The following is a 20,371-nucleotide window of genomic DNA, read 5'->3' as shown; positions in this document are numbered from 1 at the left end:
AATAAAATATCTAAAAAATAAAGTAAGTACCAAAAGTTCTGAATGATAAGAACTCATTATATAAGTAGCAGTTCTGAAATTACTTTGTGTGTCTACTAGGAATGAACAAACAAAAATATTGGGGAGCGACTTCCCTGGTGGTGCAGTGGTTAAAAATCCGCCTGCCAATGCAGGGGACACAGGTTCGAGCCCTGGTCCAGGAAGATCCCACATGCCGTGGAGCAACTAAGCCCATGCGCCACAACTGCTGAAACCTGTGCACCACAACTACTGAAGCCTGTGTGCCTGGAGCCCATGCTCTGCAACAAAGAGTAGCCTCTGCTCACCACAACTAGAGAAAGCCGGCACAGCAACGAAGACCCAACACAGCTATAAATAAATAAATAAATAAATAAATAAATAAATAAATAAATAAAGTTGGGGATAATTAGAGCTAGGTTTCTCATTGTGGAAGAAAAACAATTACAAATTTACAAATAAAGGGGGGAAGTTAGAATATACTGCGTGGTGTTGAACTGGAATTAGAGGTATCAGTATCAATTCCAGATTTTTAATAGATATACAGATACGTAGATATGGAATGTGTGTGTGTGTGCGCGCGCCTGCGCGTGTGATTGAGACAGAAAAAATACAAGATGAGGTTGGAACATCATATAGGGCTAGAAAATTAGAAACGACTCAAAAAAATGGTGAGCACATGGTGAAAGGACCCAAGAGCCAGCTTTTTGGAACTCCCAATGGCCAAATCTGGCACAATCAGAACAATGAGATAATAATAGGAATTGATTATAATCTGTAGAATAAAATAAGTAATTGAATAAATAAGTAAATGGAGAAGAAAAGACAGCTCTTTTTCTTCCAGGAGAATTTCAATTAATAAATGTAGAAGGGATGATGGAAATAGAAGATTATCGTTAAGCAAATACCACAGGAATAACTGTGGGCAGGCATCACCCGTGGTTGCTAAAATTAGTGGGCGAAAGTCTGATGAGAAGCAGGATGTCTGCATAGTCTCAAAGTATCTTCCCACAAGATACGTATTAATTACAAAGGGAAAAATAGTAACGTTATACTGGAGAAAGCTGGCAGACACCACCTGAATCGGGTGATCAAGCTTAACGTCCCCAATAATAAGGCAGACTGACATCATGTGCCCCATGAAATGGTACACTGACCAGGTCACATCTCTTTTGCTGTATTCTTGATAAAAATGCATAACCTCGGTCTAATCATAAGAAAACAACAGACAAACCCAAACTGCGATATATTCTACAGATTTAACTAATCAGTATTTTTCAAACATCAGCACCATGAAAGGCAGACTGAGGAACTGTCCCCAATTGGAGGAGACTATATGACAACTCTGTGCAGTGTGGCATCCTGGATTGGGAGACTATTGGGAAAACTAGTGAAATTCATCTAAGATCTGCAGATTGCTTCACCATATTGTATCAGTGTTTTCTTTCCTGGTTTCTCTAATTGTAGTAAGGTTCTGTCCATGGTGACATTAGGCAAAGCTGAGTGAAAAGTACGTGGGAAGTTTCTGTGCTTTGTTTTTTTCTTTGATTTTTCTATAGATTTGTAATTATTCCAAAATAATAAGTTAAAAGATAGGGGACATTATTCTGTCTTAACGTAATTGGCAGTGTTTTTACTCTTTTGGAACATAAAATGTTAGTGTCAGCTATAATCAGTGGTATCCTAGATTTGATAAAATCTGCTGTGTAGAATAAAGTCTCCTTTTAGACCCTTCCGAACCCATATCGTTCCCCAGAGGCGAGCATTACAGTTACCGTGATTCATCTGAGGACCTATTTTTTAAAAAATTTGCAAATGTATGTACCTATATGGTGCCTATATTTTTCACATAAATGGGCTTATTTATTTAAACTTATTATTCTGTGACATGCATTTTTCTCTTAACTGCATATTTTAGGATGCTTTCTCTATCTGTTTGAGTGGAGCTGCCTTATTTTTTACATAGCTGCCTGGTGCTCTGGGGTGTAGATGTGCCATGGTTTATTTAACCACTCACCTGATGCTTCTTTGGGTGGTGTTTACTTTTTTCCTGTTCCAAAGAGTGCTGCAGCGAGCATCCCTGTGCACAGCCTCTTAGTGTTTTTGTTTAGGATAAATGTCTAGAAACAGAATTGCAGAGTTGACAGGTATTTGCATTTTTACAAACGACCAACTTGCCCTCCAAATAAACTGCCCACCGCAGTCCAACCAACGGTGTATGAGTGTATAAGCTGTTTCCCCAGAACCTCACCGATGCTGAATGTTATCAATCATCTAATACATTGCACTCTGGGTGAAGAACCATTCATTCACTTGTTCATTCATTCCATCTCATTCAACAAAAACATATCAAGTGTCAGAAAATATTAACAATTGATTTTGTTAGTATTGTTGTTGTAGTGATATGATGGGGAAAAGCATTTCAGGCAGAAGGAACAGCATGAACAAAGGCACGTGCCTCCTGTGGGTAGAAAGGGCCTACTGAGTCAGCTGGGGTCTTTAGCTATGAGTGTCAGAATCCAGATAGGGCTGCCTTGAGCACATGGGAGTGTGTGTGAGTGTGTGTGTGTGTGTGTGTGTGTGTGTGTGTGTGTGTGTGTGTTGGCAGGATGGCGGTGGTTGGGGGCGGATCGGAACTCCTAGACCCAAATCAAGGAAGAAGCAGGAGAAGTGGTCTAGTTCAGGGTGGGCCTAAATCAAGTGGCTGTAACTAGAGAGAGGAAGTGGAGGCTGGGCCAGAACAGAAGATCATGTTCCCTGCCTCCTCCTGTTGGGCCGTGTACTCGGGGAGACAGAATCTGTATAGGGTAGGGTTTAAGAGCACGGACTCTAGGGTCCCTTCCTGGATTGGCAAGTCCTGGGGACGTGCGCCTGTTTTTGTCTCACCTGTGAGGTGGGGATGCTGAGGGAAGGTCTAGTCCCCATCCAGCCCTACCCCCAGTGCTGTCCCAGCCCTCTGAGGTCAGGATCAGGGCAGGGAGAGTGATACAAGGGGCCAGCTGCCCGGATGGCTCTAAACCCTCTGCACAGTGCAGCTGGAAGTTGAGTACCTGATTTTGGGGGTCTCTGAATCCTGGGGCTTCTTTTCAAACCACAGTGCTGGCGTGGTGTGGGTGGAAGGGCATCAGGCGCCCAGGCTGGAACGTGAGTCATGTGCCTGGCCTTAGTGGTGTCCCTCTTAATCTGTGGCACAGACCCCTCCCCCAGGGCGGAGCTGGCCAGGCCAGGTTGGCTCTGCTTCTTGTTCCATTTGCTTGTGGCTTTTCACATGATAACGAGACCTTATAACCAGGACTTTGAGGTGTGTACCATCCACAGCGCATCTTGGAGCAAGACCTTGACCATGACCTGCCAGAGGCTCCCTCACTCCTACGGTTGAAAAAAGAAAAGCCATTCCACAGTCTTGCTTCTTTTGTCGCTTGGTTTCACCCTGTCCCACAAGGTCTAGTTCGTCTGCATAGGCTAACTTTACCCTATTGATGTCGGGCCTTCCTTTACCTTCAGCTCTTGCATTTCTTGGTGGGACACGTGTGGGTGTTTTGGGATGGGGAGCGATGCTTCACTGTACAGCTGTCCCCACACAGCCTTCCTCGCCCCTGGCTCCTGGGCACTAAATGCTGTAGGATCCCCCGGGTGCTAAGACCACCCAACATCCCCATGTGTATTTCCAAACGCCCCCTACTGCTGGCTGAGCAGTGCTTCCACTCAACAGTTGCTTTATTCCATAGCTTATGTAACTGAAGCAGTTATTGACAAGGCTCAGGAATGAGCATAGTAATTGTTTATATATATATTTTTTTAATAATTTTTTATTTTATTTTATTGTTTAATTTATTGGCTGCGTTGGGTCTTCGTTGCTGCTCATGGGCTTTCTCTAGTTGTGGAGAGCGGGGTTACTCTTTGTTGCGGTGTGCAGGCTTCTCATTGCAGTGGCTTCTCTTGTTGCAGAGTATGGGCTCTAGGTGCGTGGGCTTCAGTAGTTGTGGAGCACGGGCTCATTCGTTGTGGCTTGTGGGCTCTAAAGTGCAGGCTCAGTAGCTGTGGCGCATGGGCTTAGTTGCTCCGAGGCCTGTGGGATCTTCCTGGACCAGGGGTTGAACCCGTGTCCCCTGCATTGGCAGGTGGATTCTAAACACTGTGCTACCAGGAAAGCCCAATTGTTGGTATTTTTAACCCTAATAAGTCTGAGGGTTCACATGGCTCCGTTCTCAGCATAGAATCACATTTAAAGAAGCACAAATCAGCAACCAAAAGTAATTGAAAGAAAATGAAATCCTCTTAAAGAATCCACCTACATTCGTGCTGCTGGGGAGCTCCTTTCTGTCACCCAGCCAAAGAGCCCGGGTTTTCTCTCCCTCATCCCTTTCCCATCCCTTTCTTGGAAACATCAGTGGAGCCTCCCTGCTAGCAGGTATGAACCCTTCCTTAAACAGGAGACAAGAGAAAAAGAAACTCCAGGGTTGTCTTAAGTAGGCAGAAGAAGTTTAGGGCCCCAGTCACCTATGTTATCTTTGTCTCATCCAAGTGGGTACAGAAATCTCCCATTTAAAAAGCGTGTTTCTATCTGTTGTCTCTGTTGTACCTCAAAGCTTTCTGAGGTGGGCAGAGGAAGGCTACCACTCCCATTTTGCAGATAAGCAATCCTCTTAGTGATCTGCCCACAATAAAGCTAGCCAGTGCGTGAGACAGAAGAGATTCCAGTGACTCCAGGCCTAACCACTGAGAAGCTGAGGGCTGGAATTCATCCCAGTCCCATTTGCTTCTAAATGGGCCCATTCCCATTTAGGGAACCTGGGATGAAGAGGGGGAAAAAGGCAACGTGAAAAGGTCCATTGCTTTGCTTCACAGCCCCCGGGATCTCCCACCCCATCTGCCCTGTGCTCCCTGACGCCTGACAGACCTGACTCGGGCCTCCCTGTGGGAGGTTGATGGACTCTCACTCTCTGTTGAAAAATTTTTTCCAGCTTTATTGAAATACAGCTGACATATAACATTCTATAAGTTTCAGGTATACATTATAGTGATTTTGATAGGAATCTCATTTTCTTGTCACATCATCTAACTGCTTTTTTTTTTTTTTTAACCATAACTTTCTTAGCAAGAAACTTGTCAGCCACCACCCTGTGGGACTATCGGCTCCGGCCTCTGTTCTGGAGCACCGCCCCTTCCCCCATCACCAGCTGCTGGGCCCCGGGGCTGCCCCTGTTCTCCACGGGCTGAGACATCCCCAGGGCTCTGGATCCGGAGGTTTCTCTCTGCAGTCCCCTTGCCCACCACCCCCTCCATCACAGGCCATCTGTCCCTGCACCGCCCACTCTCAGCCCTTTTAACAGCACCATCCTTGGGGAGGATGGTCTCCAGCGTGGTTTCATAACAGGCCTGGGAGAGGGCGGGGACACCCCAGCGCTGCCGAAGCGTTGAATGGAATTCGGCTACAAAAGCCCTAATGAGGGAAGACTTTTCCAGGATGGGGGCCCTTCCTTCAGCTCCCCACTTGGAGGGATGGGTGAGTGTGCACACATCAGAAAGGATGGGAGAGAAGGTGGGGGAGAGGGGAGAGGACGCCTTTCTAAAAATACAGCCCATCTGCATTGTGTTAGCTGGTTTCCCCGGAGACCACTGGGAACAGAGAGCTCCAGCGTGGCACTAAGGTGCAGGGACCTGGGCGCCTGGGTGGGCAGGGACCTCCCTGCCTGGCCTCTTCATGCTGGGGACAAGGCTTTCCCGGGGGGCTGCACAGCTCTGGACTGACCTTCCAGGAGGCCTGAGTGGCTAGCAGCTCTCAGCCCAGCCTCAGCACATCTCAACCCCAAACTAGACTCAGGTGGGGACACCCATGCGCTCCCAAGGCACCATCTTTGTAACATTCTAGAGGGCTGATGCTTCCTGCTTCGGACAGGATGGAAGGAAGCCCAGGGAAGGTCTGGAGCTGCAACCTGGTCTCAGGACTGCCCTGCCACAGAAATGGGTTCCATCTGAGGCTGTGTGCCCTGGGGTCCCAAACAACCACTGTGCCAACTCCCCAGTCACTAGGGCTTCCACAGGGAGAAACCAAAGGAGCAGGGATGGGCAGGGATGGGGGGCACCTTCTGACCAACCAGCTAGTGGCATTGTCAGCCTTCCGGGGCAGACGGGAAAGTCTGAGGGCCTTCCTCTTAAGAAAGACTAAAAATAGAATTGGGAAGGAAGGGAAGAGGGATGGGAGGGAGGATGGGAGGAAGGATAGGAAGCCATCCTTCCATCCTTCCCGGTCAGGTGGCCGTGGTGTTACGGAATGAGCACTGGACCAGGCTAGGAATCCGAAGACCCCGTTTCCAGGCCTGGCCCCATCTGGGCAGCCATGGGGTCTCTCTTAGCCTTGGTTAGCTCATTGCATTTCCCGTCAGGGTGAAATCTAACAGCACAGGAAAGTACCTGGGGAGCCTTGAGGTGCTTTGCTAGGACAGAGAATTGTTAATGATCTTCCAGTGGTCGTTCTTACATGTTCTTTTACTGATTTCAGACTGTAGACCCTAGTTTTCAGCCCCTCACCCAGGGCTAATGCCTGCTAACTTTATGAAAAGCCTTCCAGGCTTTTTCGTGGAATTATTCATATTTCTCGTAATTTGGATAATACTGTTTTATAACTGCTTTTTTTTTTTAAAAAATCTGTTACATTTTCCCATGTTATTAAAGAATCTTTTACAAGTTATTGACCCATAGTTTGTCTAGTGCCCTGCTTATTGACATTTAGCTTTTTTTAGAGGTTTTTTTTTTTTTCCCCGATTATAAATGGCACTGTGGTGAACATTCTTACAGATAAATCATTAGGTGCTGTCTCTGGTTTCCTTAGGAAATTTCTCCCAGGGAGAGGATTGCTGAGTCCAAGAGTAAGAACCTTTTAAATGATTTTAATTCATTCTGTAAAACTGTCCTCCAGAAATATGTATCAAATTATACATTCACTAGCAGTATAAGAAAAGTGCCAGTTTTGGTGCATCTTTGCCAGCAATGCAAACTTTGCCAATTCCATTGGAAAAAAAAAAAAAAGATTATCTTTGGCTTCTAGTGAGCTTTAATATTTTCCCGTGTCTTTACTGGCCAATTGTAATTCTTTTATGAATTTGCATCTCATATCCCCAGCCCAGTGTTTCTCTCGGTGCATTATGAGTTGAACCATCCTGAAATCAAGTGAGGAGTGGCGGTGCCAGGCTAGACAGATTGTGGGGTCCTGGCACCCTCTCTGCCTGCCTTATCCCACCACTGGATCCTCCAAACACACACACATGTGCACATAGGACCCATTCCTCTCCTTAGGTTCAGAGGCCCAGGGTCTCCCAGGAACACGCAGCCATTAGGGCCTGGGCCCCTCCACCTGGCGGCTGTGGGTTCAGCGATCACCGTGTCATCCCTCCCTGCTGGTGGTACATCATGGCCAGCACCGCCTCCTTCAGTGTCACTCTGCCTGCCGCACTGCCAGCCCCCCCTTATCCGCTCTCAGAACCATCTGTACTCAGGCCTGTCCTTCCAGGCACTCAGCACGGCCCTCAGCTCTGTTCTGCTGTGTCCTCCCAGACCCCACTGTCCACTTCTGACCACAGGGGCCTTCTGACCCTGTGTTTGGCTTCCCCACACTTGTCCCTCTGCTTCTTTTTTTGTTTGTTTCACTTATTTTTTTATTCTTTTTCTTTTTATTGGAGTATAGCTGCTTTACAATATTGTGTTCGTTTATGCTTTGCAGCAAAGTGAATCAGCTATACGTATACATATATCCCCTCCTTTTTGCATTTCCTTCCCATTGAGGTCACCACAGAGCATTGAGTAGAGTTCCCTTGTGCTATACAGTAGGTTCTCATCAGTTATCTTAAATGAAGTTTACTTGAAATTGTTTCAGGGGTCATCCTGTATTGTGCTGCTTTGCTTTTCAAAACTTTTTTCTTTTCTTTCTTCCTTCCCTCTTTCTTTTCTTTTCTTCCTTCCTCTCTCCCTCCCTTCCTTTCTTCCTCCCCGCCCCCCACTCATCGTTCTTTTTTCCCTTTTTTGGGGGGGTGGGGAGGGAGGGAACAGTTTTAACTTTTGAGAACAAATAATACAATAAGCTTTCCTGAGACAAGCAGGCGAGTCTTGCAGACGGAGCCTTGCTGCCCGGGTGACGCGCTGCGCTAGGCCTGCACTTGGAGACCAGGGCTCCGGGGGTGGAGGGGTTGGTGTGATGCCGGATGCCCCCTGCCCCAGCCCGGACATGCTCTGTCCTCTCGGCCGGCGGGAGAGTCCGAGCAGGGCCCAGGCGTCCCCGCCTCAGCAGGCCCCAACCCTCGTCCTCGCCCTCGCCCTCCCTCCCCAGGGCTCCTGCTGCACGACGTGACCATGGCCGGCCTGCAGGAACTGCGATTCCCGGAGGAGAAGCCGCTGCTCCGGGGCCAGGACACCGCCGAGCTGGTGAGTCACCGCTTCGCGGTTCTGGGGCTGAGGGCGCCACCTCGTGGCCAAGAAGGAAACTGCGCGCCTTCCCTCTCGTCTTGTTGATGGCTGGGAGCTGACCCTCCATCCCACGAGCCACCAGCCAGGAATTCTCACGCCACCCTGAGACGCCTTGTCCCCGCCTTGGGAGAGTTCCCGGCCGGGCTGAGCGCCCACGCGACTAAAACCCAGCCAACCTCGCTGTGACTTTGGCTGTCTTTGAGGCTGGGAGGCTCTTTGGAAGATTTATTCCCATCTCAGTGATGAGAAAACTGAGGCACAGAAAGGTTAACTTACTTGGCCAAGGTCACACAGCTATCAGGGAATGAGGCCGTATTCAACCCCTGGTTCTGGAAGGCCCTCGAGCCCCACGAGGGTCCCCACTGGGCAGTGCTGCCTCTAACAGGGGCTCGATGCTTCTCCACGTACCTGGGCCTTTCATGTCTGCAGCTTCTCTTTTTTCTCCTCACAAGCTTCTGAGGTAGGAAGGAAGGCAGTGCCTCCAGGAGCAGTAGGACCAAGGCATTCAAGGTCATTATTTTGTCCCAAAGGGCCCTCGTCCGGACAGCAGGCGTTAGATTTCCAGGGTTATTTCTACCCGCGCTTTCTTGTCGTGGTGATGCCCAGCCGCGCTTCCCTTTCCCTCCCTGCACGCGGAAGCTGTGGGTCCGCTGCTTGAGAATGCTGAGGCATCACAGCTGGTTATGGGCTCCCGGCTTCCCCCCTCCCTCTGCAGATGGAGAAGCCGGGAGCCCAGTCCCTGCATCCTCGGCACACTTGCCTCTGCCCTGCCTCCCGCAGCCTCCCTCCAGGAGGAGGTGAGCCCGAGAGAGCCGCTGAGCTCCACGTGTTGGGACGGAGTGGCTGTCCAGGCGCCAGGGGCCCAACCACATGAGGCCGGCAGTCCTGTCCCCAAGAAGGGTACAGTTTTGCAGTTTTGTTTTTGCTGCACCACTTGCGGGATCTTAGTTCCCCCACCAGGGGTTAGAACCCAGGCCCTCGGCAGTGTGAGCTCAGGGTCCTAACCACTGGACAGCCAGGGAATTCCCAGGGCGCAGTCTTGTTTTTAAGACAGAACCTCGAGTTAACTTATAAGACTTGATTACCTAGGGGCTGCCCCCCGGATGGTCAGGGAACAGCCGGTGAGCCGGACACTTTGTAGTCTCTTGATTCTGATTCTACTCCCTCCCTATTCCAAGCCCCCATCATCTCTTGCCCAGGTGCTTCCTGCTGGTACGGGCTGTGCATCTGTGGGCGGCACAGAGAGCTGAGGGCACCTTGGCCTCACATGTTCTCTTCCACTCCTCGCCTTGGCAGGGCACGCCACGAGATGCCCTCACACCCCTTCTTTCTGCCTGAAGGAGCCTTCCCACTGGTCTCCTTACTCTGTACAACCTTTTAAAATACATCACGTCATTCCTGGCTTTCAAGTGTGCTCCATTCCCTTGTTCCAGCCCTTCCTGAGTCCTGCCCTTGGCTTGGTAAGGCACCCTTGTATCCTAATTATAAATCTCCCTTTTTTGCTTAGGCTGACAAGATTCGATTTCTATTACTGGCCACCATTCCTCCTGAGGCCTGTTTTTAACTATTGTTCTTGGCTTTGGTAAGGTACCCTTGTAATGTAATGTAATGTTTTTTGCATAAGTCAAAAAATAAATAAAACACGTCATGTCACTTTTCTGCTTAAAGGGGGCCAGTGGCTGCCACAGCACTGAGAGTTACGCCACAGTCCCTCCTGGGGCCCAGGACGCACCCCCAGCCCCTCCGCCACGCTCGCCCCCCGCTCCCTCCTCCCCCGTCTCCCAGGCTCACTGCTCTTCCTTGACCAAGCTGATCATATTCCCAGCTGTTCTCTCTGCCTGGGATACACCAGCCGCAGAGCTTTTCAGGGCTGGCCCTTCATTTTATTCAGGCTCTGCTCAAATGCCCCTCCTGAGAAAGGCCTTCTCTGACCACGGGGTCTCATATTGACACCTGCACACCCTCCGTGCCTGGCCCTAGTGCTCACCACTCTCGGGCCCTGCCCCACAGGCTCCGGGGGGCACAGACCCTGTCCGTTTTGTTCCCCGGTCTCCCCAGTTCCTAGCACAGTGCCTGGTACACTGTAGGCTCTCAGTAAAGACTTGGGCCCAGTGGAAGCTATAGATTGTGATGCAACTCGGAAGAAAGAAGTTTTTCAGAACTCTCTGAAAAGTTCCTCCTCCCCACAAACAGCCTGTCTCTGGAGGCATGCAAGCAGAGACCAGCCTCTCTGTGAGGGCATGGTGGGCCGGATGGTGGCTCTCGGGGATCCCTGCACCCATCCCCTGGGCTCAGGGGTGGGAGGGGCTGCCTACTGGTACGGGGTGTGCGGCTGTGGGCGGCACAGAGAGCTGAGGGCACCTTGGCCTCACACGTTCTATGCCTGTCTTTTCTGCTCCTCACCTTGGCAGGGCACCCCAGAGATGGCCCCACACATCCCTTCTCTGCCCAGCCTGGCCCAGCACCTTGCTGCCCCTCCCTCCCTGAGTCCCTTTGACCCGCTCCCTGGCTCTGCCTTCTTCCTGCTGCACTTGGCGTCTCTCACCTCATCCCACCTGGACCAGAGTTTGCCCCCTGCACGAGGGTCTGCATCTCAGTCCTCCACGGAGGCCGCGAATCCCCAGTTCAGTTTCTCTGCTTTCTCAGGTCAGCACAAGCCCCGTGGACCTGGTCACTGGTCACATCTGCTCTTTCCAAGGCATATTAATGGCCCCGTCCTCAACCCCCCAAAATCCTCCTAGGCGCTCCCAGAGTGGCCTTTCCTGATTTAAGTGACAACTGGTGCAGTCCTGTCTCGGAGTTCTGCCTTACTCTCTGCCTCTCTCTCCCAGGCGGTTTCACCCCCAGACAGATTCCCCTGTCCAGCTGCATGGGATGAAAGTGCCTGTCCTTTTCACTTTTTAAGTCTTCCTCAACCTGCCAGGTGCAAATTCCCTGAGTCCACTGAGGAGCAAATACTTCCACACGAGTACCCGCCATCCCTCTGCCATTTCAGACGCACTTGCCTCTGAAGTCCTTGCCTCGTGTGTCCAGGGCTCCGTGGAAGAATCGCTGATTCTCCCCACGCCCGCATCACCCACCTGGGTCTCTTTAGGCCACTCTTGGGCCTCCTCACCTCCTGTCAGCTGGACCCTCTCTCCCACTAGTTTTCCTCAGAATGTTCATGTGGTTCCTCCCAGGTCTCTGGATCGGCTTGTGTTATTCCTGCCGTTTCTTGGTGTGGGGTCCTGCCTATCTGAAGCTTCCCATCCCCTTGAAAATCTCCTGCATCTCTTTCCCTGGCCCGCCTTGAGTGAGGTCTTCCGGTGAGAGGATTCATCAATGACCAGCCTTGTCCCTTTCCCCCAGCCCCCGCCCCGTCCCTTGGAGGGTCCAGGAGTGGCCGTCTCCATGCTCTCCTCCCCTCCCCACACAGAGCCCCCAGGCCCTGGAGGAACCAGGAGCGGAGGATGGCTGTTGTTGATGTCACCTGAAACCTGGCTTTCCTTTTTGGTGTGAGAGCCTCTAGCGCTGTCTGATTTTCTCCACCACCCCTCCAACTCCAACTGCCAGAATGCAGGTGGATGAACTTCTTATTTTGAGAGTAAAATATCAGCATTGCTGGTTTTCATTCTTTTCCTCCCCGCTCCTGTGATTTGGGTTCATTTTCCTTCTTGTTGCACTAAGCAGCCCTGCCCTGCACTTGCTGTCCTCCCATAACATCCTGGTTCTAGTCTGTCTCATTTATCCACAGATGTATTCAGTAGCTTCTGTAGCGCACAGGGTCCAGTGCAGGAGTGCTGAGGACAGAGTGACTGCTGTCTGTGCCACTCATTTAATCCTCACAGACACTGAGGCTTGGAGGCTAAGTGATCTTCCCACAGTGAGTGAGGGGAGCAAAGAGGGTTCTAGACAGACACAGGAGAAGGCAGGCCCCGGATCACTGCTCTTCCTGGATAGGTGAGATCCCCCTATGAGGTTTCCTTCCCCAAAAGAGACCCAGGGAGGGTGCAGAGTGTCCGAGGGCTGACAGGCTTGCATCAGGGAGAGCCTGGCAACTCAGACACATGGGGTTCGGGCCCCCACTCCTCTGCTCTCCATCTCTTTTAGACAGTGGGTGTATCTAAACCACACTCCCCTCATTCATGAAGTCAGACTTGCTCATCCAGATCTGTTTGTGTCTGAGGAGCCTGGTCCATACCAGGCGTTATGCTGAGAGCTGGGCTCGACATGGTCCACACCCTCCCGGCACCTGCAGTCTGGGAGGGATGCGCGCCAATCAGAGACTCACCCCAGTGAGCATAAAACGAGCCTAAAAGCAGGGGAACCTCAGTGCTTTGAGGGCACGGAGCAGGGAGGTCTGCAAATGTGGGAGCAGCTGTCACAGAGGCCCAGACAGCGCCTTTGTGCGGGTCAGAGAAGCCTTCTTCTCCCTCGAGGCGTGGGTCTCGTCTTCCCTGCAGTGGGTGTGATAGTCAGGCCTGCCTCTGCCCTCCTTCCCTGGCCTCTGCATTTGTGCCCTGATGGTCCCCCTCGAAAACCATCTGTGGGGGCAGCGGGCAAAGTGATGCACAGCAAGAATCTGGGGTCAGAGATTATTCCATCACTTTCTAGCCCTGTGACTCAGCCTCTCACCTGCAAAGTGGAAATCTTCACATTTTCAATTAATAGGGTAAAAAAAATTAATAGGTAAAATCAACGTGTGTAGCTGCTCGTAGCCTCATCTGTCAGGTACTTAATGGCCTGATACCTGGCGCTTGGAAAGCCCTGGGTTACTTTTGTTAACATTAAGATAGACTCGGGCAGGACTTTCCTGGCAGTCCAGGGGTTAAGACTTCGTGCTTCCACTGCAAGGGGCCTGGTTCGATCCCTGGTTGGGGAACTAAGATCCCACATTCCCATTCCTCATGGTGTGGCCAAAAAGAAAAAAAAAAAGCAAGGCTGCTCAAGGCAGAGCCCCTGTGGCTGCAGCCCCCTCCCCTCCTGGGCCGGCCTGGGGCCTGACAAGCCACCCCTTCTGTTTGCCTCCCTTTAGGAGAACTCTGACACCTTCCTCTTGGCTGTGGACACAGACTGGAAGGTAGGTCTCTGCTCAGCCTCCCCAGATGCGGGACCAACTGATGGCTGGCCCTTCCCCCACCCAGCCTGTTTCAGAGGAGGGTCACAGCCCTTCTCTGCGCCCCCAGCCTGAAGCCACAGGGACTGAGCATTGGAAGCCTCCAGGACCACCCCCGCTGCCTTCGCCTGCCCCCTGCCCCGTGGAGAAATGCCCCCCTCTCTCCCTGAACAGGACAGGGAAAGAAGGGGAGGTCTGGGGGAGTGAGGATGCTGTCTTCTGAATCAGCACTTTCCTCCTATGAAAAGCCAGGATGATGCTCTGAAATAGCTCTTGTTTCCATGGCAGCAGTTGCCCAGGACAACCATGTCCTCTTTAGTTTGATGCCAGATTCCCTGTAAAAATTGAAATCATTCTTTGTTTTTATCCCCCCACACGATGATTTCTGATTTTGCTCACTTGGCCCACCATTTCTCCCCTATGAGTCCCAGAGTGGCTGTTTATTTCCGGGTCTCAGAAGACATGTAATAGCAGACACAATGGGAGCCTCACAGGCTGCCAGGGCCCCACTGGCCATCAAAACCTACTGAAGAGCAATTATATTCCAATAAAGAGCTTAAAAAAAAAAAAACAAAAAACACCTACTGAACAAAGTCAGACCTTTCTGGGACCTTCCTCTTGGCTGGCGGGAGCTAGCTCTCAGGCCACCATCCAATTTGGGTCAGTCTCCTAGCCCCATGACAGCCTCAGCCTCGTGGTCTGGACGCAGGGGTGACGTGGGAGGGGGGGCGGCCTGCCAGCTCCTCCCCCAGGCGTGCAGATCTGCAGCCAGGATCTGGGGATCTGAGGCTCTGGATCCCAGCCGTGCTTTGGACCCTGGGTCACGCGTCCCTTCAGGGATGCAAGCAGAGGCGTCAGGACAGCCCGTGTGTACAGGCTCTACTCTCCTGGGAGTGCTAGCTCCACACACAAAGGTCTCTGGAGCTGGGCTGGACTGGAAGGGGCCTGGGGGAGTGGGGAACAACGGGGATCCTGGGAGGAGAGAAGGGAGGGATGTGTCCACAAGGTGGCCCAGGTCCTGACGGCCGGAGTCCCCTTTGTCCCCCCTGCTCCAAATGAGGGCTGGAATGTGTGAAGAAACAGCCCCGCCTCCTCCGCAGGGCAACCAGCCCCTGCCAGACGTAGAGTGGGACTCCCTGGATGCCAACAGAGGTGACTGCCAGCCCCAAAACACACCCTGAGAGGTGGCTTGGAGGGTGAAAGAGGTGACGAGAATCCCGGGGTCCTCTGCACCCACATGCCGGGCCTGGAATAGGGCGGTCCCTGCACATTTGTGCAACCCTGTTTCTCAAGATCCTTTGGTTGGTGAAGGGCTGCGTGTAGTTAAAGGCACTTTACTGTCTACTCTGGGTGCACCACAAAGGCTGCTGTTTTTTGGGGTTTTTTTTAAAATTATTTTCTTTAGTAAAGCAGCTGCCAGGATGGCCCTTATCTGGGGGCAGAGGACACACTAGAGCCAGGCATACCCGAGTCCAGGTCCTGGCCCTGCCACGTGACCTCCAGCACAGGTCACTACCTCATTGGTAGAGTGAGACAGGCAGCTCAGACCTCCCTGGGTGTTTGTAGGGTCGGGGATGGCACCTTAGGGCTGGGCACTCAGACCCTGGGCTGACTATGACTAGTGGCCACTAGAGCCAGACCCACTGGCTGTGTGATGTTGGGCAGGTTACAGAACCTCTCTGTGCTTCATTTTCCTTGTTTATAAAGTGGGTGTTCAGAGGATAAAATAAGGTACCGTGTTCAGAGCATCTGGATGGAGTCTGGCACGTGGATGGAGATACGGCATTAAGCATTTGCTACTCTTAATAATGTGACCTCAGGCCAGAGTGCTAAGATGCTGGTAAGCGCCACTGCTTACTAGCTGAGTGGGAGAACTTACTTCTCTGTGCTTCTGTGCTTCAGATTCTTCATCCTTTCTCATAGGTTTGTGGGGATTCTGTTGGTACCCTTGGTCCTTACACTACCTGTGCAAGCAGCTACACTGCTGTTCTCCCATTTACAGATGTGGAGGCTCAGAGTAGTTGACTGACTTGCCCCGAGGTCACACAGCAAAGACTAGCAGGGCTTGGCTAGCAGGACCTGAGCCTGCCTTATTCAGCGACAACTGTACCACCTCCGGGGAAGAGCCAGCAGTTTGGAGAGGCACACAGATTATCCCATGTCTCCCCTGGGCAGGCCTGGGGTCAGGTCTGCAGTGATGTGTGCAGCTTTTTCTCATCCTCATCCTAGCAGCTTTGTGAGGGAGGCACATTTCTTGTTTGACAGTTGGGAGACTAAGGCACAGAAAAGTTTAAAAGTCTGGTCCAAGATCACCCAGCTAGTGGTTGGGGAAGCTGGAGCTTAAACTCAGGTCTGTTGATTTGAAGCCATTGAGCTGAGCAGAACTGGGGGGTCATGGTTTGGAGGTCTCCCAGGTCTAATGGTGCAAAAGGCCACTGAGAGGTTCAGGTGGGCACAAGGTTGGAGACCATGGACGGGTGGGATTTTAGTGGCAGAAAGGGTGGGAAGGCACCCCACCCTGCCATCTTCAAGAAGCACATGGGAGGATCTGGTGGGCAGGTCCACGGACAGAGTTGTGTGTGCACACTGCCTCGGTTGCCAGAGCCTCTTCCTGTGCCACAGTGGTGGCAGGGAGGAGGGAACATGGCCAGGACATGAGGGGCTTGGGGGACACCCGTTCCACACCCTGGCTGCCCCGGGAGAGCACAGGCCCCAGCACGCTGCACTAGGCCCGCATTGCATGAGGTCAGAGGGGGCAGGGGAGGTTATTGATGCCCCCCAGGCAGAGGACATGACCTGGAATAGCATGCATGGCAGGTGCTGACCAGGTCACTAGGCACCCGGAGACGGGGAAGTGACCGCCTTCCCCCAGGGCAGCCAGCCAGCGTGCAGGGCTGTCAGCACAGGCAGGAGCGAGTGGCGTGTTCCTTCCCCAAAGAGACAGAATGGGGGCACAGGCGCCCGCACCCCTCCCTCTCTCTGTTGCTGCTGCTTCTCTCAGTCCTTGGGCTCCCTCCTCCGCTCCCCTCCCTGGCCTATTTCCTCTCCTCCTCTGCTCTCCTTTGCCTCCCCCTTCTAATCTCTTTATTCTACCTGCATGTCTCGGGACAGCTCCTCACCCACATCCTGAGCCACGTGGCCTCCAGCACCCGTCCTGCGGGATGGGGGTGGGGGAGGGCAGAGCTGGTGTGTGCCCACCACATCCCTGGTCCTGCTACTGTGCAGGCCCCCTGGCCCCAGAACCCCCGCTTCCCCAGCATGGGCAGGCGCTGGGCTTACATGTGGGCAGGGTAGGGGCTGCCCTAGGGGAGACCCTGGGAGTGCAGAAGGAGCAGCCCCGTGGGGTAGGGTCATGACCCAGGATGTCCCAGGCAGCAGTGACTCCCCATATCCCCTTGGGGTTAAGGGATCCAGGCCTTCCTGATGTGCAGGCTGGGCCTGGGGCCCTCTCAGGCCCTGGCAGCTCCCAGGGTGTGGGCAAGGGCTGTGCTGTCTGGGGCATGCCTGTGTGGCTCTCCCTGCCCTGTTTGGGTGTGTCATCTGCGAGAGGCTCCTGTGTGCCTGTCACAGGGTACACCTGTACACATGGCCTCTCATCTTCCTAGGACTCCTTGTGCAGCTGCTGCTGTGAGCCTCTGTGCTGGGGGTGGGCAGGATGCAGGGGCCGGGAACCATCAAGACTGATGTGTTGCTGGGGGTGGGAGGAGCAGGAGCTGGACTGAGTGAGGCCCGTGGAAGCCAATCAGAGCCAAGTTTGCCTCCTGAAAGCCAATCTGGGAGCAGGGGCTCTGGGTGAGCGAGTGGCTGTTCAGAAACCCCGCAGGGAGGAGGGGCCAGCGCAGGCCCGGCAGGCTTCGCATATAAATGGCCCAGGAGCTGTGCACCGTCACAGAGCCGCTGGTCTCCCACTTGCGCTGCCCCCTCCCTCTGGACTCTGGTGACTCAGGCCTTTGTTTGACTTTCCTGGTTGAGGCAGGTCGCCTCCCTCGGCAAGATGCCGGAGTGCTGGGATGGGGTGAGTGAGGACTCTGGGGGCGGCAAGGTGGGCAGGGAGGAAGGGGCATCCCTCTGCCACGGTCTGGTGGTGGTTCTGCCTTCAGTCGCCTCACCTTGGCGGTCACGGAGCACGGCCAGCAGGTTCCAGGCTCCCTGGTGACCCTAGTCCGCAGTAGTGGTTGGGGGCAGCTGCTGGTCAGGGTCCGTGGGGGAGGATGGGGAAGGCTGAAATCTCTGCAGAAACTGGAACGGGCTGTGATTCGTCTGTAAGCCTGTGTGGATCAGTGTGCTGGCGTGTGCCTCTCCCGCGGACAGTGTGCCCTCCGCCTGGCACGTGCTCGACTGGCTCTGCCCGGCGCTGTGACCACCTCAGCCCTGTGGAAGCTGTTCTCTGCGTGTCTGGGGTGTCTGTGCCTGCAGACACCTCCTGACCCTGCGAAGGCTGTCTTGGTTGTTTGGGGGACTGCAGGGTGCCAGTCAGGCAAAAGCAGGGAAGTCTGCGTTATGGTGTTAACTGGGCCGTCGGGCTGAGGTCCCTGCAGGGGCGGAGCTGAGAAGGGGGTCGCTGTGCCTTATTTTCTGGGCGTAGGAAGGCAATGCTGCAGGGATGCGCCTGCAGGGCTAGGGGACCCGGGGGGGACCAGGGCGCCTCCTCCTGCTTGGGCAGGAGGTGCCCAGGCTCGGTGCTGTTCTAACTCCAGGAGGGAGAGACAGGGGCAGACCTACCCCTCTACCCGCTTGCCTGCTCTGCCTGCCCTGCCGGGTCCGAAGGCCATGGGGCCGCCGGGTACCCAGACCCGGTCCCCTGACTTATTGATGCGGTGGACGGCAAGAACCCAACCAGCCCCGTGAGCGCACGACCTGAAGCCCAACTCGGAGGGCCCCGCAGCCCTCAAGGTCACGGATGAGGGGAGCCGGTCAGGCAGAGAGAGGACATCAGGGCCCCCTCCCTTGCGGCAGCAGTGCCTCGCGCTGGCGCCCACCTGGAGGCGGGGACGGGCTCTGACGTCATCAGGAGCCAATGAGAGCCCTCGGCCCTGGGGGTTGGGGGGCTCAGAGCTCGTCTGGCTGCGGCCCTTGGGGCGCCCCTCTTGGGGACCTCTGGCCTCTACCAGGATGAGCTGGATCTGAACTCCTGCGTAGGAGAGGGTGCAGGGAGGTCGGCGGAGGGTTCAGCCAAGGTCAGTGGGCAACGGGGCTGTGCCCCCGATGGCGCGTCCAGGCCCAGCCCTTCCCCGGGAGCTGAGCCTTAGAGGGGCAAGCCCTACAGCTGAGTCCCGCAGCTCCGGGTGGGGGGTGGGGACCGGGACCGGGAGGGGCAGACACCCCCTCACACTGAGAAGACCACGCCCTGGGCCCTGACTTGTGCTCTGCGGGGCTAGAGCTGACCCCGCTCCGAGTCCTGCCTGCTCTAAGTGCTGTCTGCTATGCCGCAGGAAGCGCACTGCAGCTCTTGCGCCATGGGCACCCTTTCCTGGCCCGGCCCCCACCCTCCGTAGCACCGTGCACCCCTCCTGCCCCATTCCTTGCTCTCCCTAGCACCGTACATCCTTCCTTCCTGCCACCCCACCCTCCACAGCAGTGTGCCCCTCCTGCCCCAGTCCATGCCCTGCATGGAACTGTGCACCTGTCCTGCCCTCCACCCCGCCCTCCATAGCACTGAGCCCTCTTCCTGCCCCAGGCCCTGCCCTCCAGAGCCAAGAGAGCATGGGGGGTGGGGATGCAGGGCCCCCCAGCAGGGCCAGGCAGCTGTGGAGAGGCTGCCTGCTTGGAAGTCTCTTGGGTGGAGCTTGATCTCTTCCTCAGAAAAGAGCAGTCTGAGGGTGGCACCTGTAAGACCTGCCCTGTCCTCTTTGAACTTGACCTTGGGCAAGTCAGTTCTCATGTCCCAGCTTCAGTTTCCTCCTCTGTGAGGAGTAAATAAGAAGATACATGAAAAGTGTCTGGTCAGTGAGCAGGAAGTGTCCCTTGTTTTGACAGCCCTGAGGGAGGACAGGCCTGGGCCGTGGGGAGGCCGTGGTGGACTAGGGCCCATCTGGAGGACTCCCAGATGGGTGGCTCCCTGGGTGGCCTTGGGCCACAGGGTTGGCACGGCCTTGTCACTCCCCACTGGAGACAGGCCTAGACAGTGGTCCTCTGAGCCCAGACCCAAGAAGGCCAGTCCCCAAGAAGCTGCCTGAGTCTCCCCTTTCCTGTCGGAGGGAGGAACTTAGGTTCTCTCTAAACCTGAGCGTCCTAGTGTCCTCTACCTGAAAGATGGGGAGAAGAGCTCCTTCTCTCTTGCATAACCCCGACACACAGTAGGTGCTCAGTCACACGCTGACTGTCCTTGACCTTAGCCCCACCGCCAGCTCCCCAGACCACCCCCCTGTGGTTCCCAGGACTCCCCCTGGTGCAGGTCAGGGCTTTGACAGACGCTTTCGGAGTCTCCCCATGAGTGGCAAAGGGGCACCAGCTTGCAGAAGGACCAGCCAGCAGGGTGACTCCCCAGGGCTCAGGCGTGCCCACACACAGCAGCCCTCTTTTGGGGGCCCTTTCCAAGTGCTAAACCCTCGACAGACATCAGCTTGTTTCGATTTCACAGAGTCCTGATGGGACGGCTCAGGGAGAGGTGGCTGAGGCACAGAGAGGTGCGGGCCCCGCTCAGAGCCACACCGTACGGGCCAGAGCGGGGCTTGAACCTGCAGCGTCCAGCTCCTGCTTCCTGAAGGACGGACGACCTTGAGCAGCAAGACCAAGGGCGTGAACACGGGAGGACCCCAGGGTGGCCACCGCAGAAGGCCTTTGGGGAGGGGGCGGGTG

At 54.1% G+C, this 20,371-nt stretch overlaps 1 protein-coding gene across 5 annotated transcripts in view; it reads left to right on the top strand.

Annotated features, from left to right (window-relative positions):
• Positions 1 to 20,371, top strand: part of NDRG4 (NDRG family member 4) — a 42,081-nt gene that overhangs the window by 11,300 nt on the left and 10,410 nt on the right. For 3 of the 5 annotated variants that reach the window (XM_057712671.1, XM_057712670.1, XM_057712669.1), the window contains exons 2-3: positions 8,342 to 8,436; positions 13,493 to 13,537. In XM_057712671.1, the coding sequence (XP_057568654.1) occupies positions 8,365 to 8,436; positions 13,493 to 13,537 (117 nt within the window). In that variant the 5' untranslated portion in view covers positions 8,342 to 8,364. Of the gene's footprint in view, positions 1 to 8,341; positions 8,437 to 13,492; positions 13,538 to 17,223; positions 17,589 to 20,371 lie in introns of those variants that run through there. The other 2 variants (XM_057712674.1, XM_057712672.1) reach the window with 1 other exon arrangement.

This window comes from Hippopotamus amphibius, chromosome 16, assembly GCF_030028045.1.
Source record: "Hippopotamus amphibius kiboko isolate mHipAmp2 chromosome 16, mHipAmp2.hap2, whole genome shotgun sequence".
NCBI classification, from domain to species: Eukaryota; Metazoa; Chordata; class Mammalia; order Artiodactyla; family Hippopotamidae; genus Hippopotamus; species Hippopotamus amphibius.
This window is presented reverse-complemented; position numbering and strand designations above follow the sequence as displayed.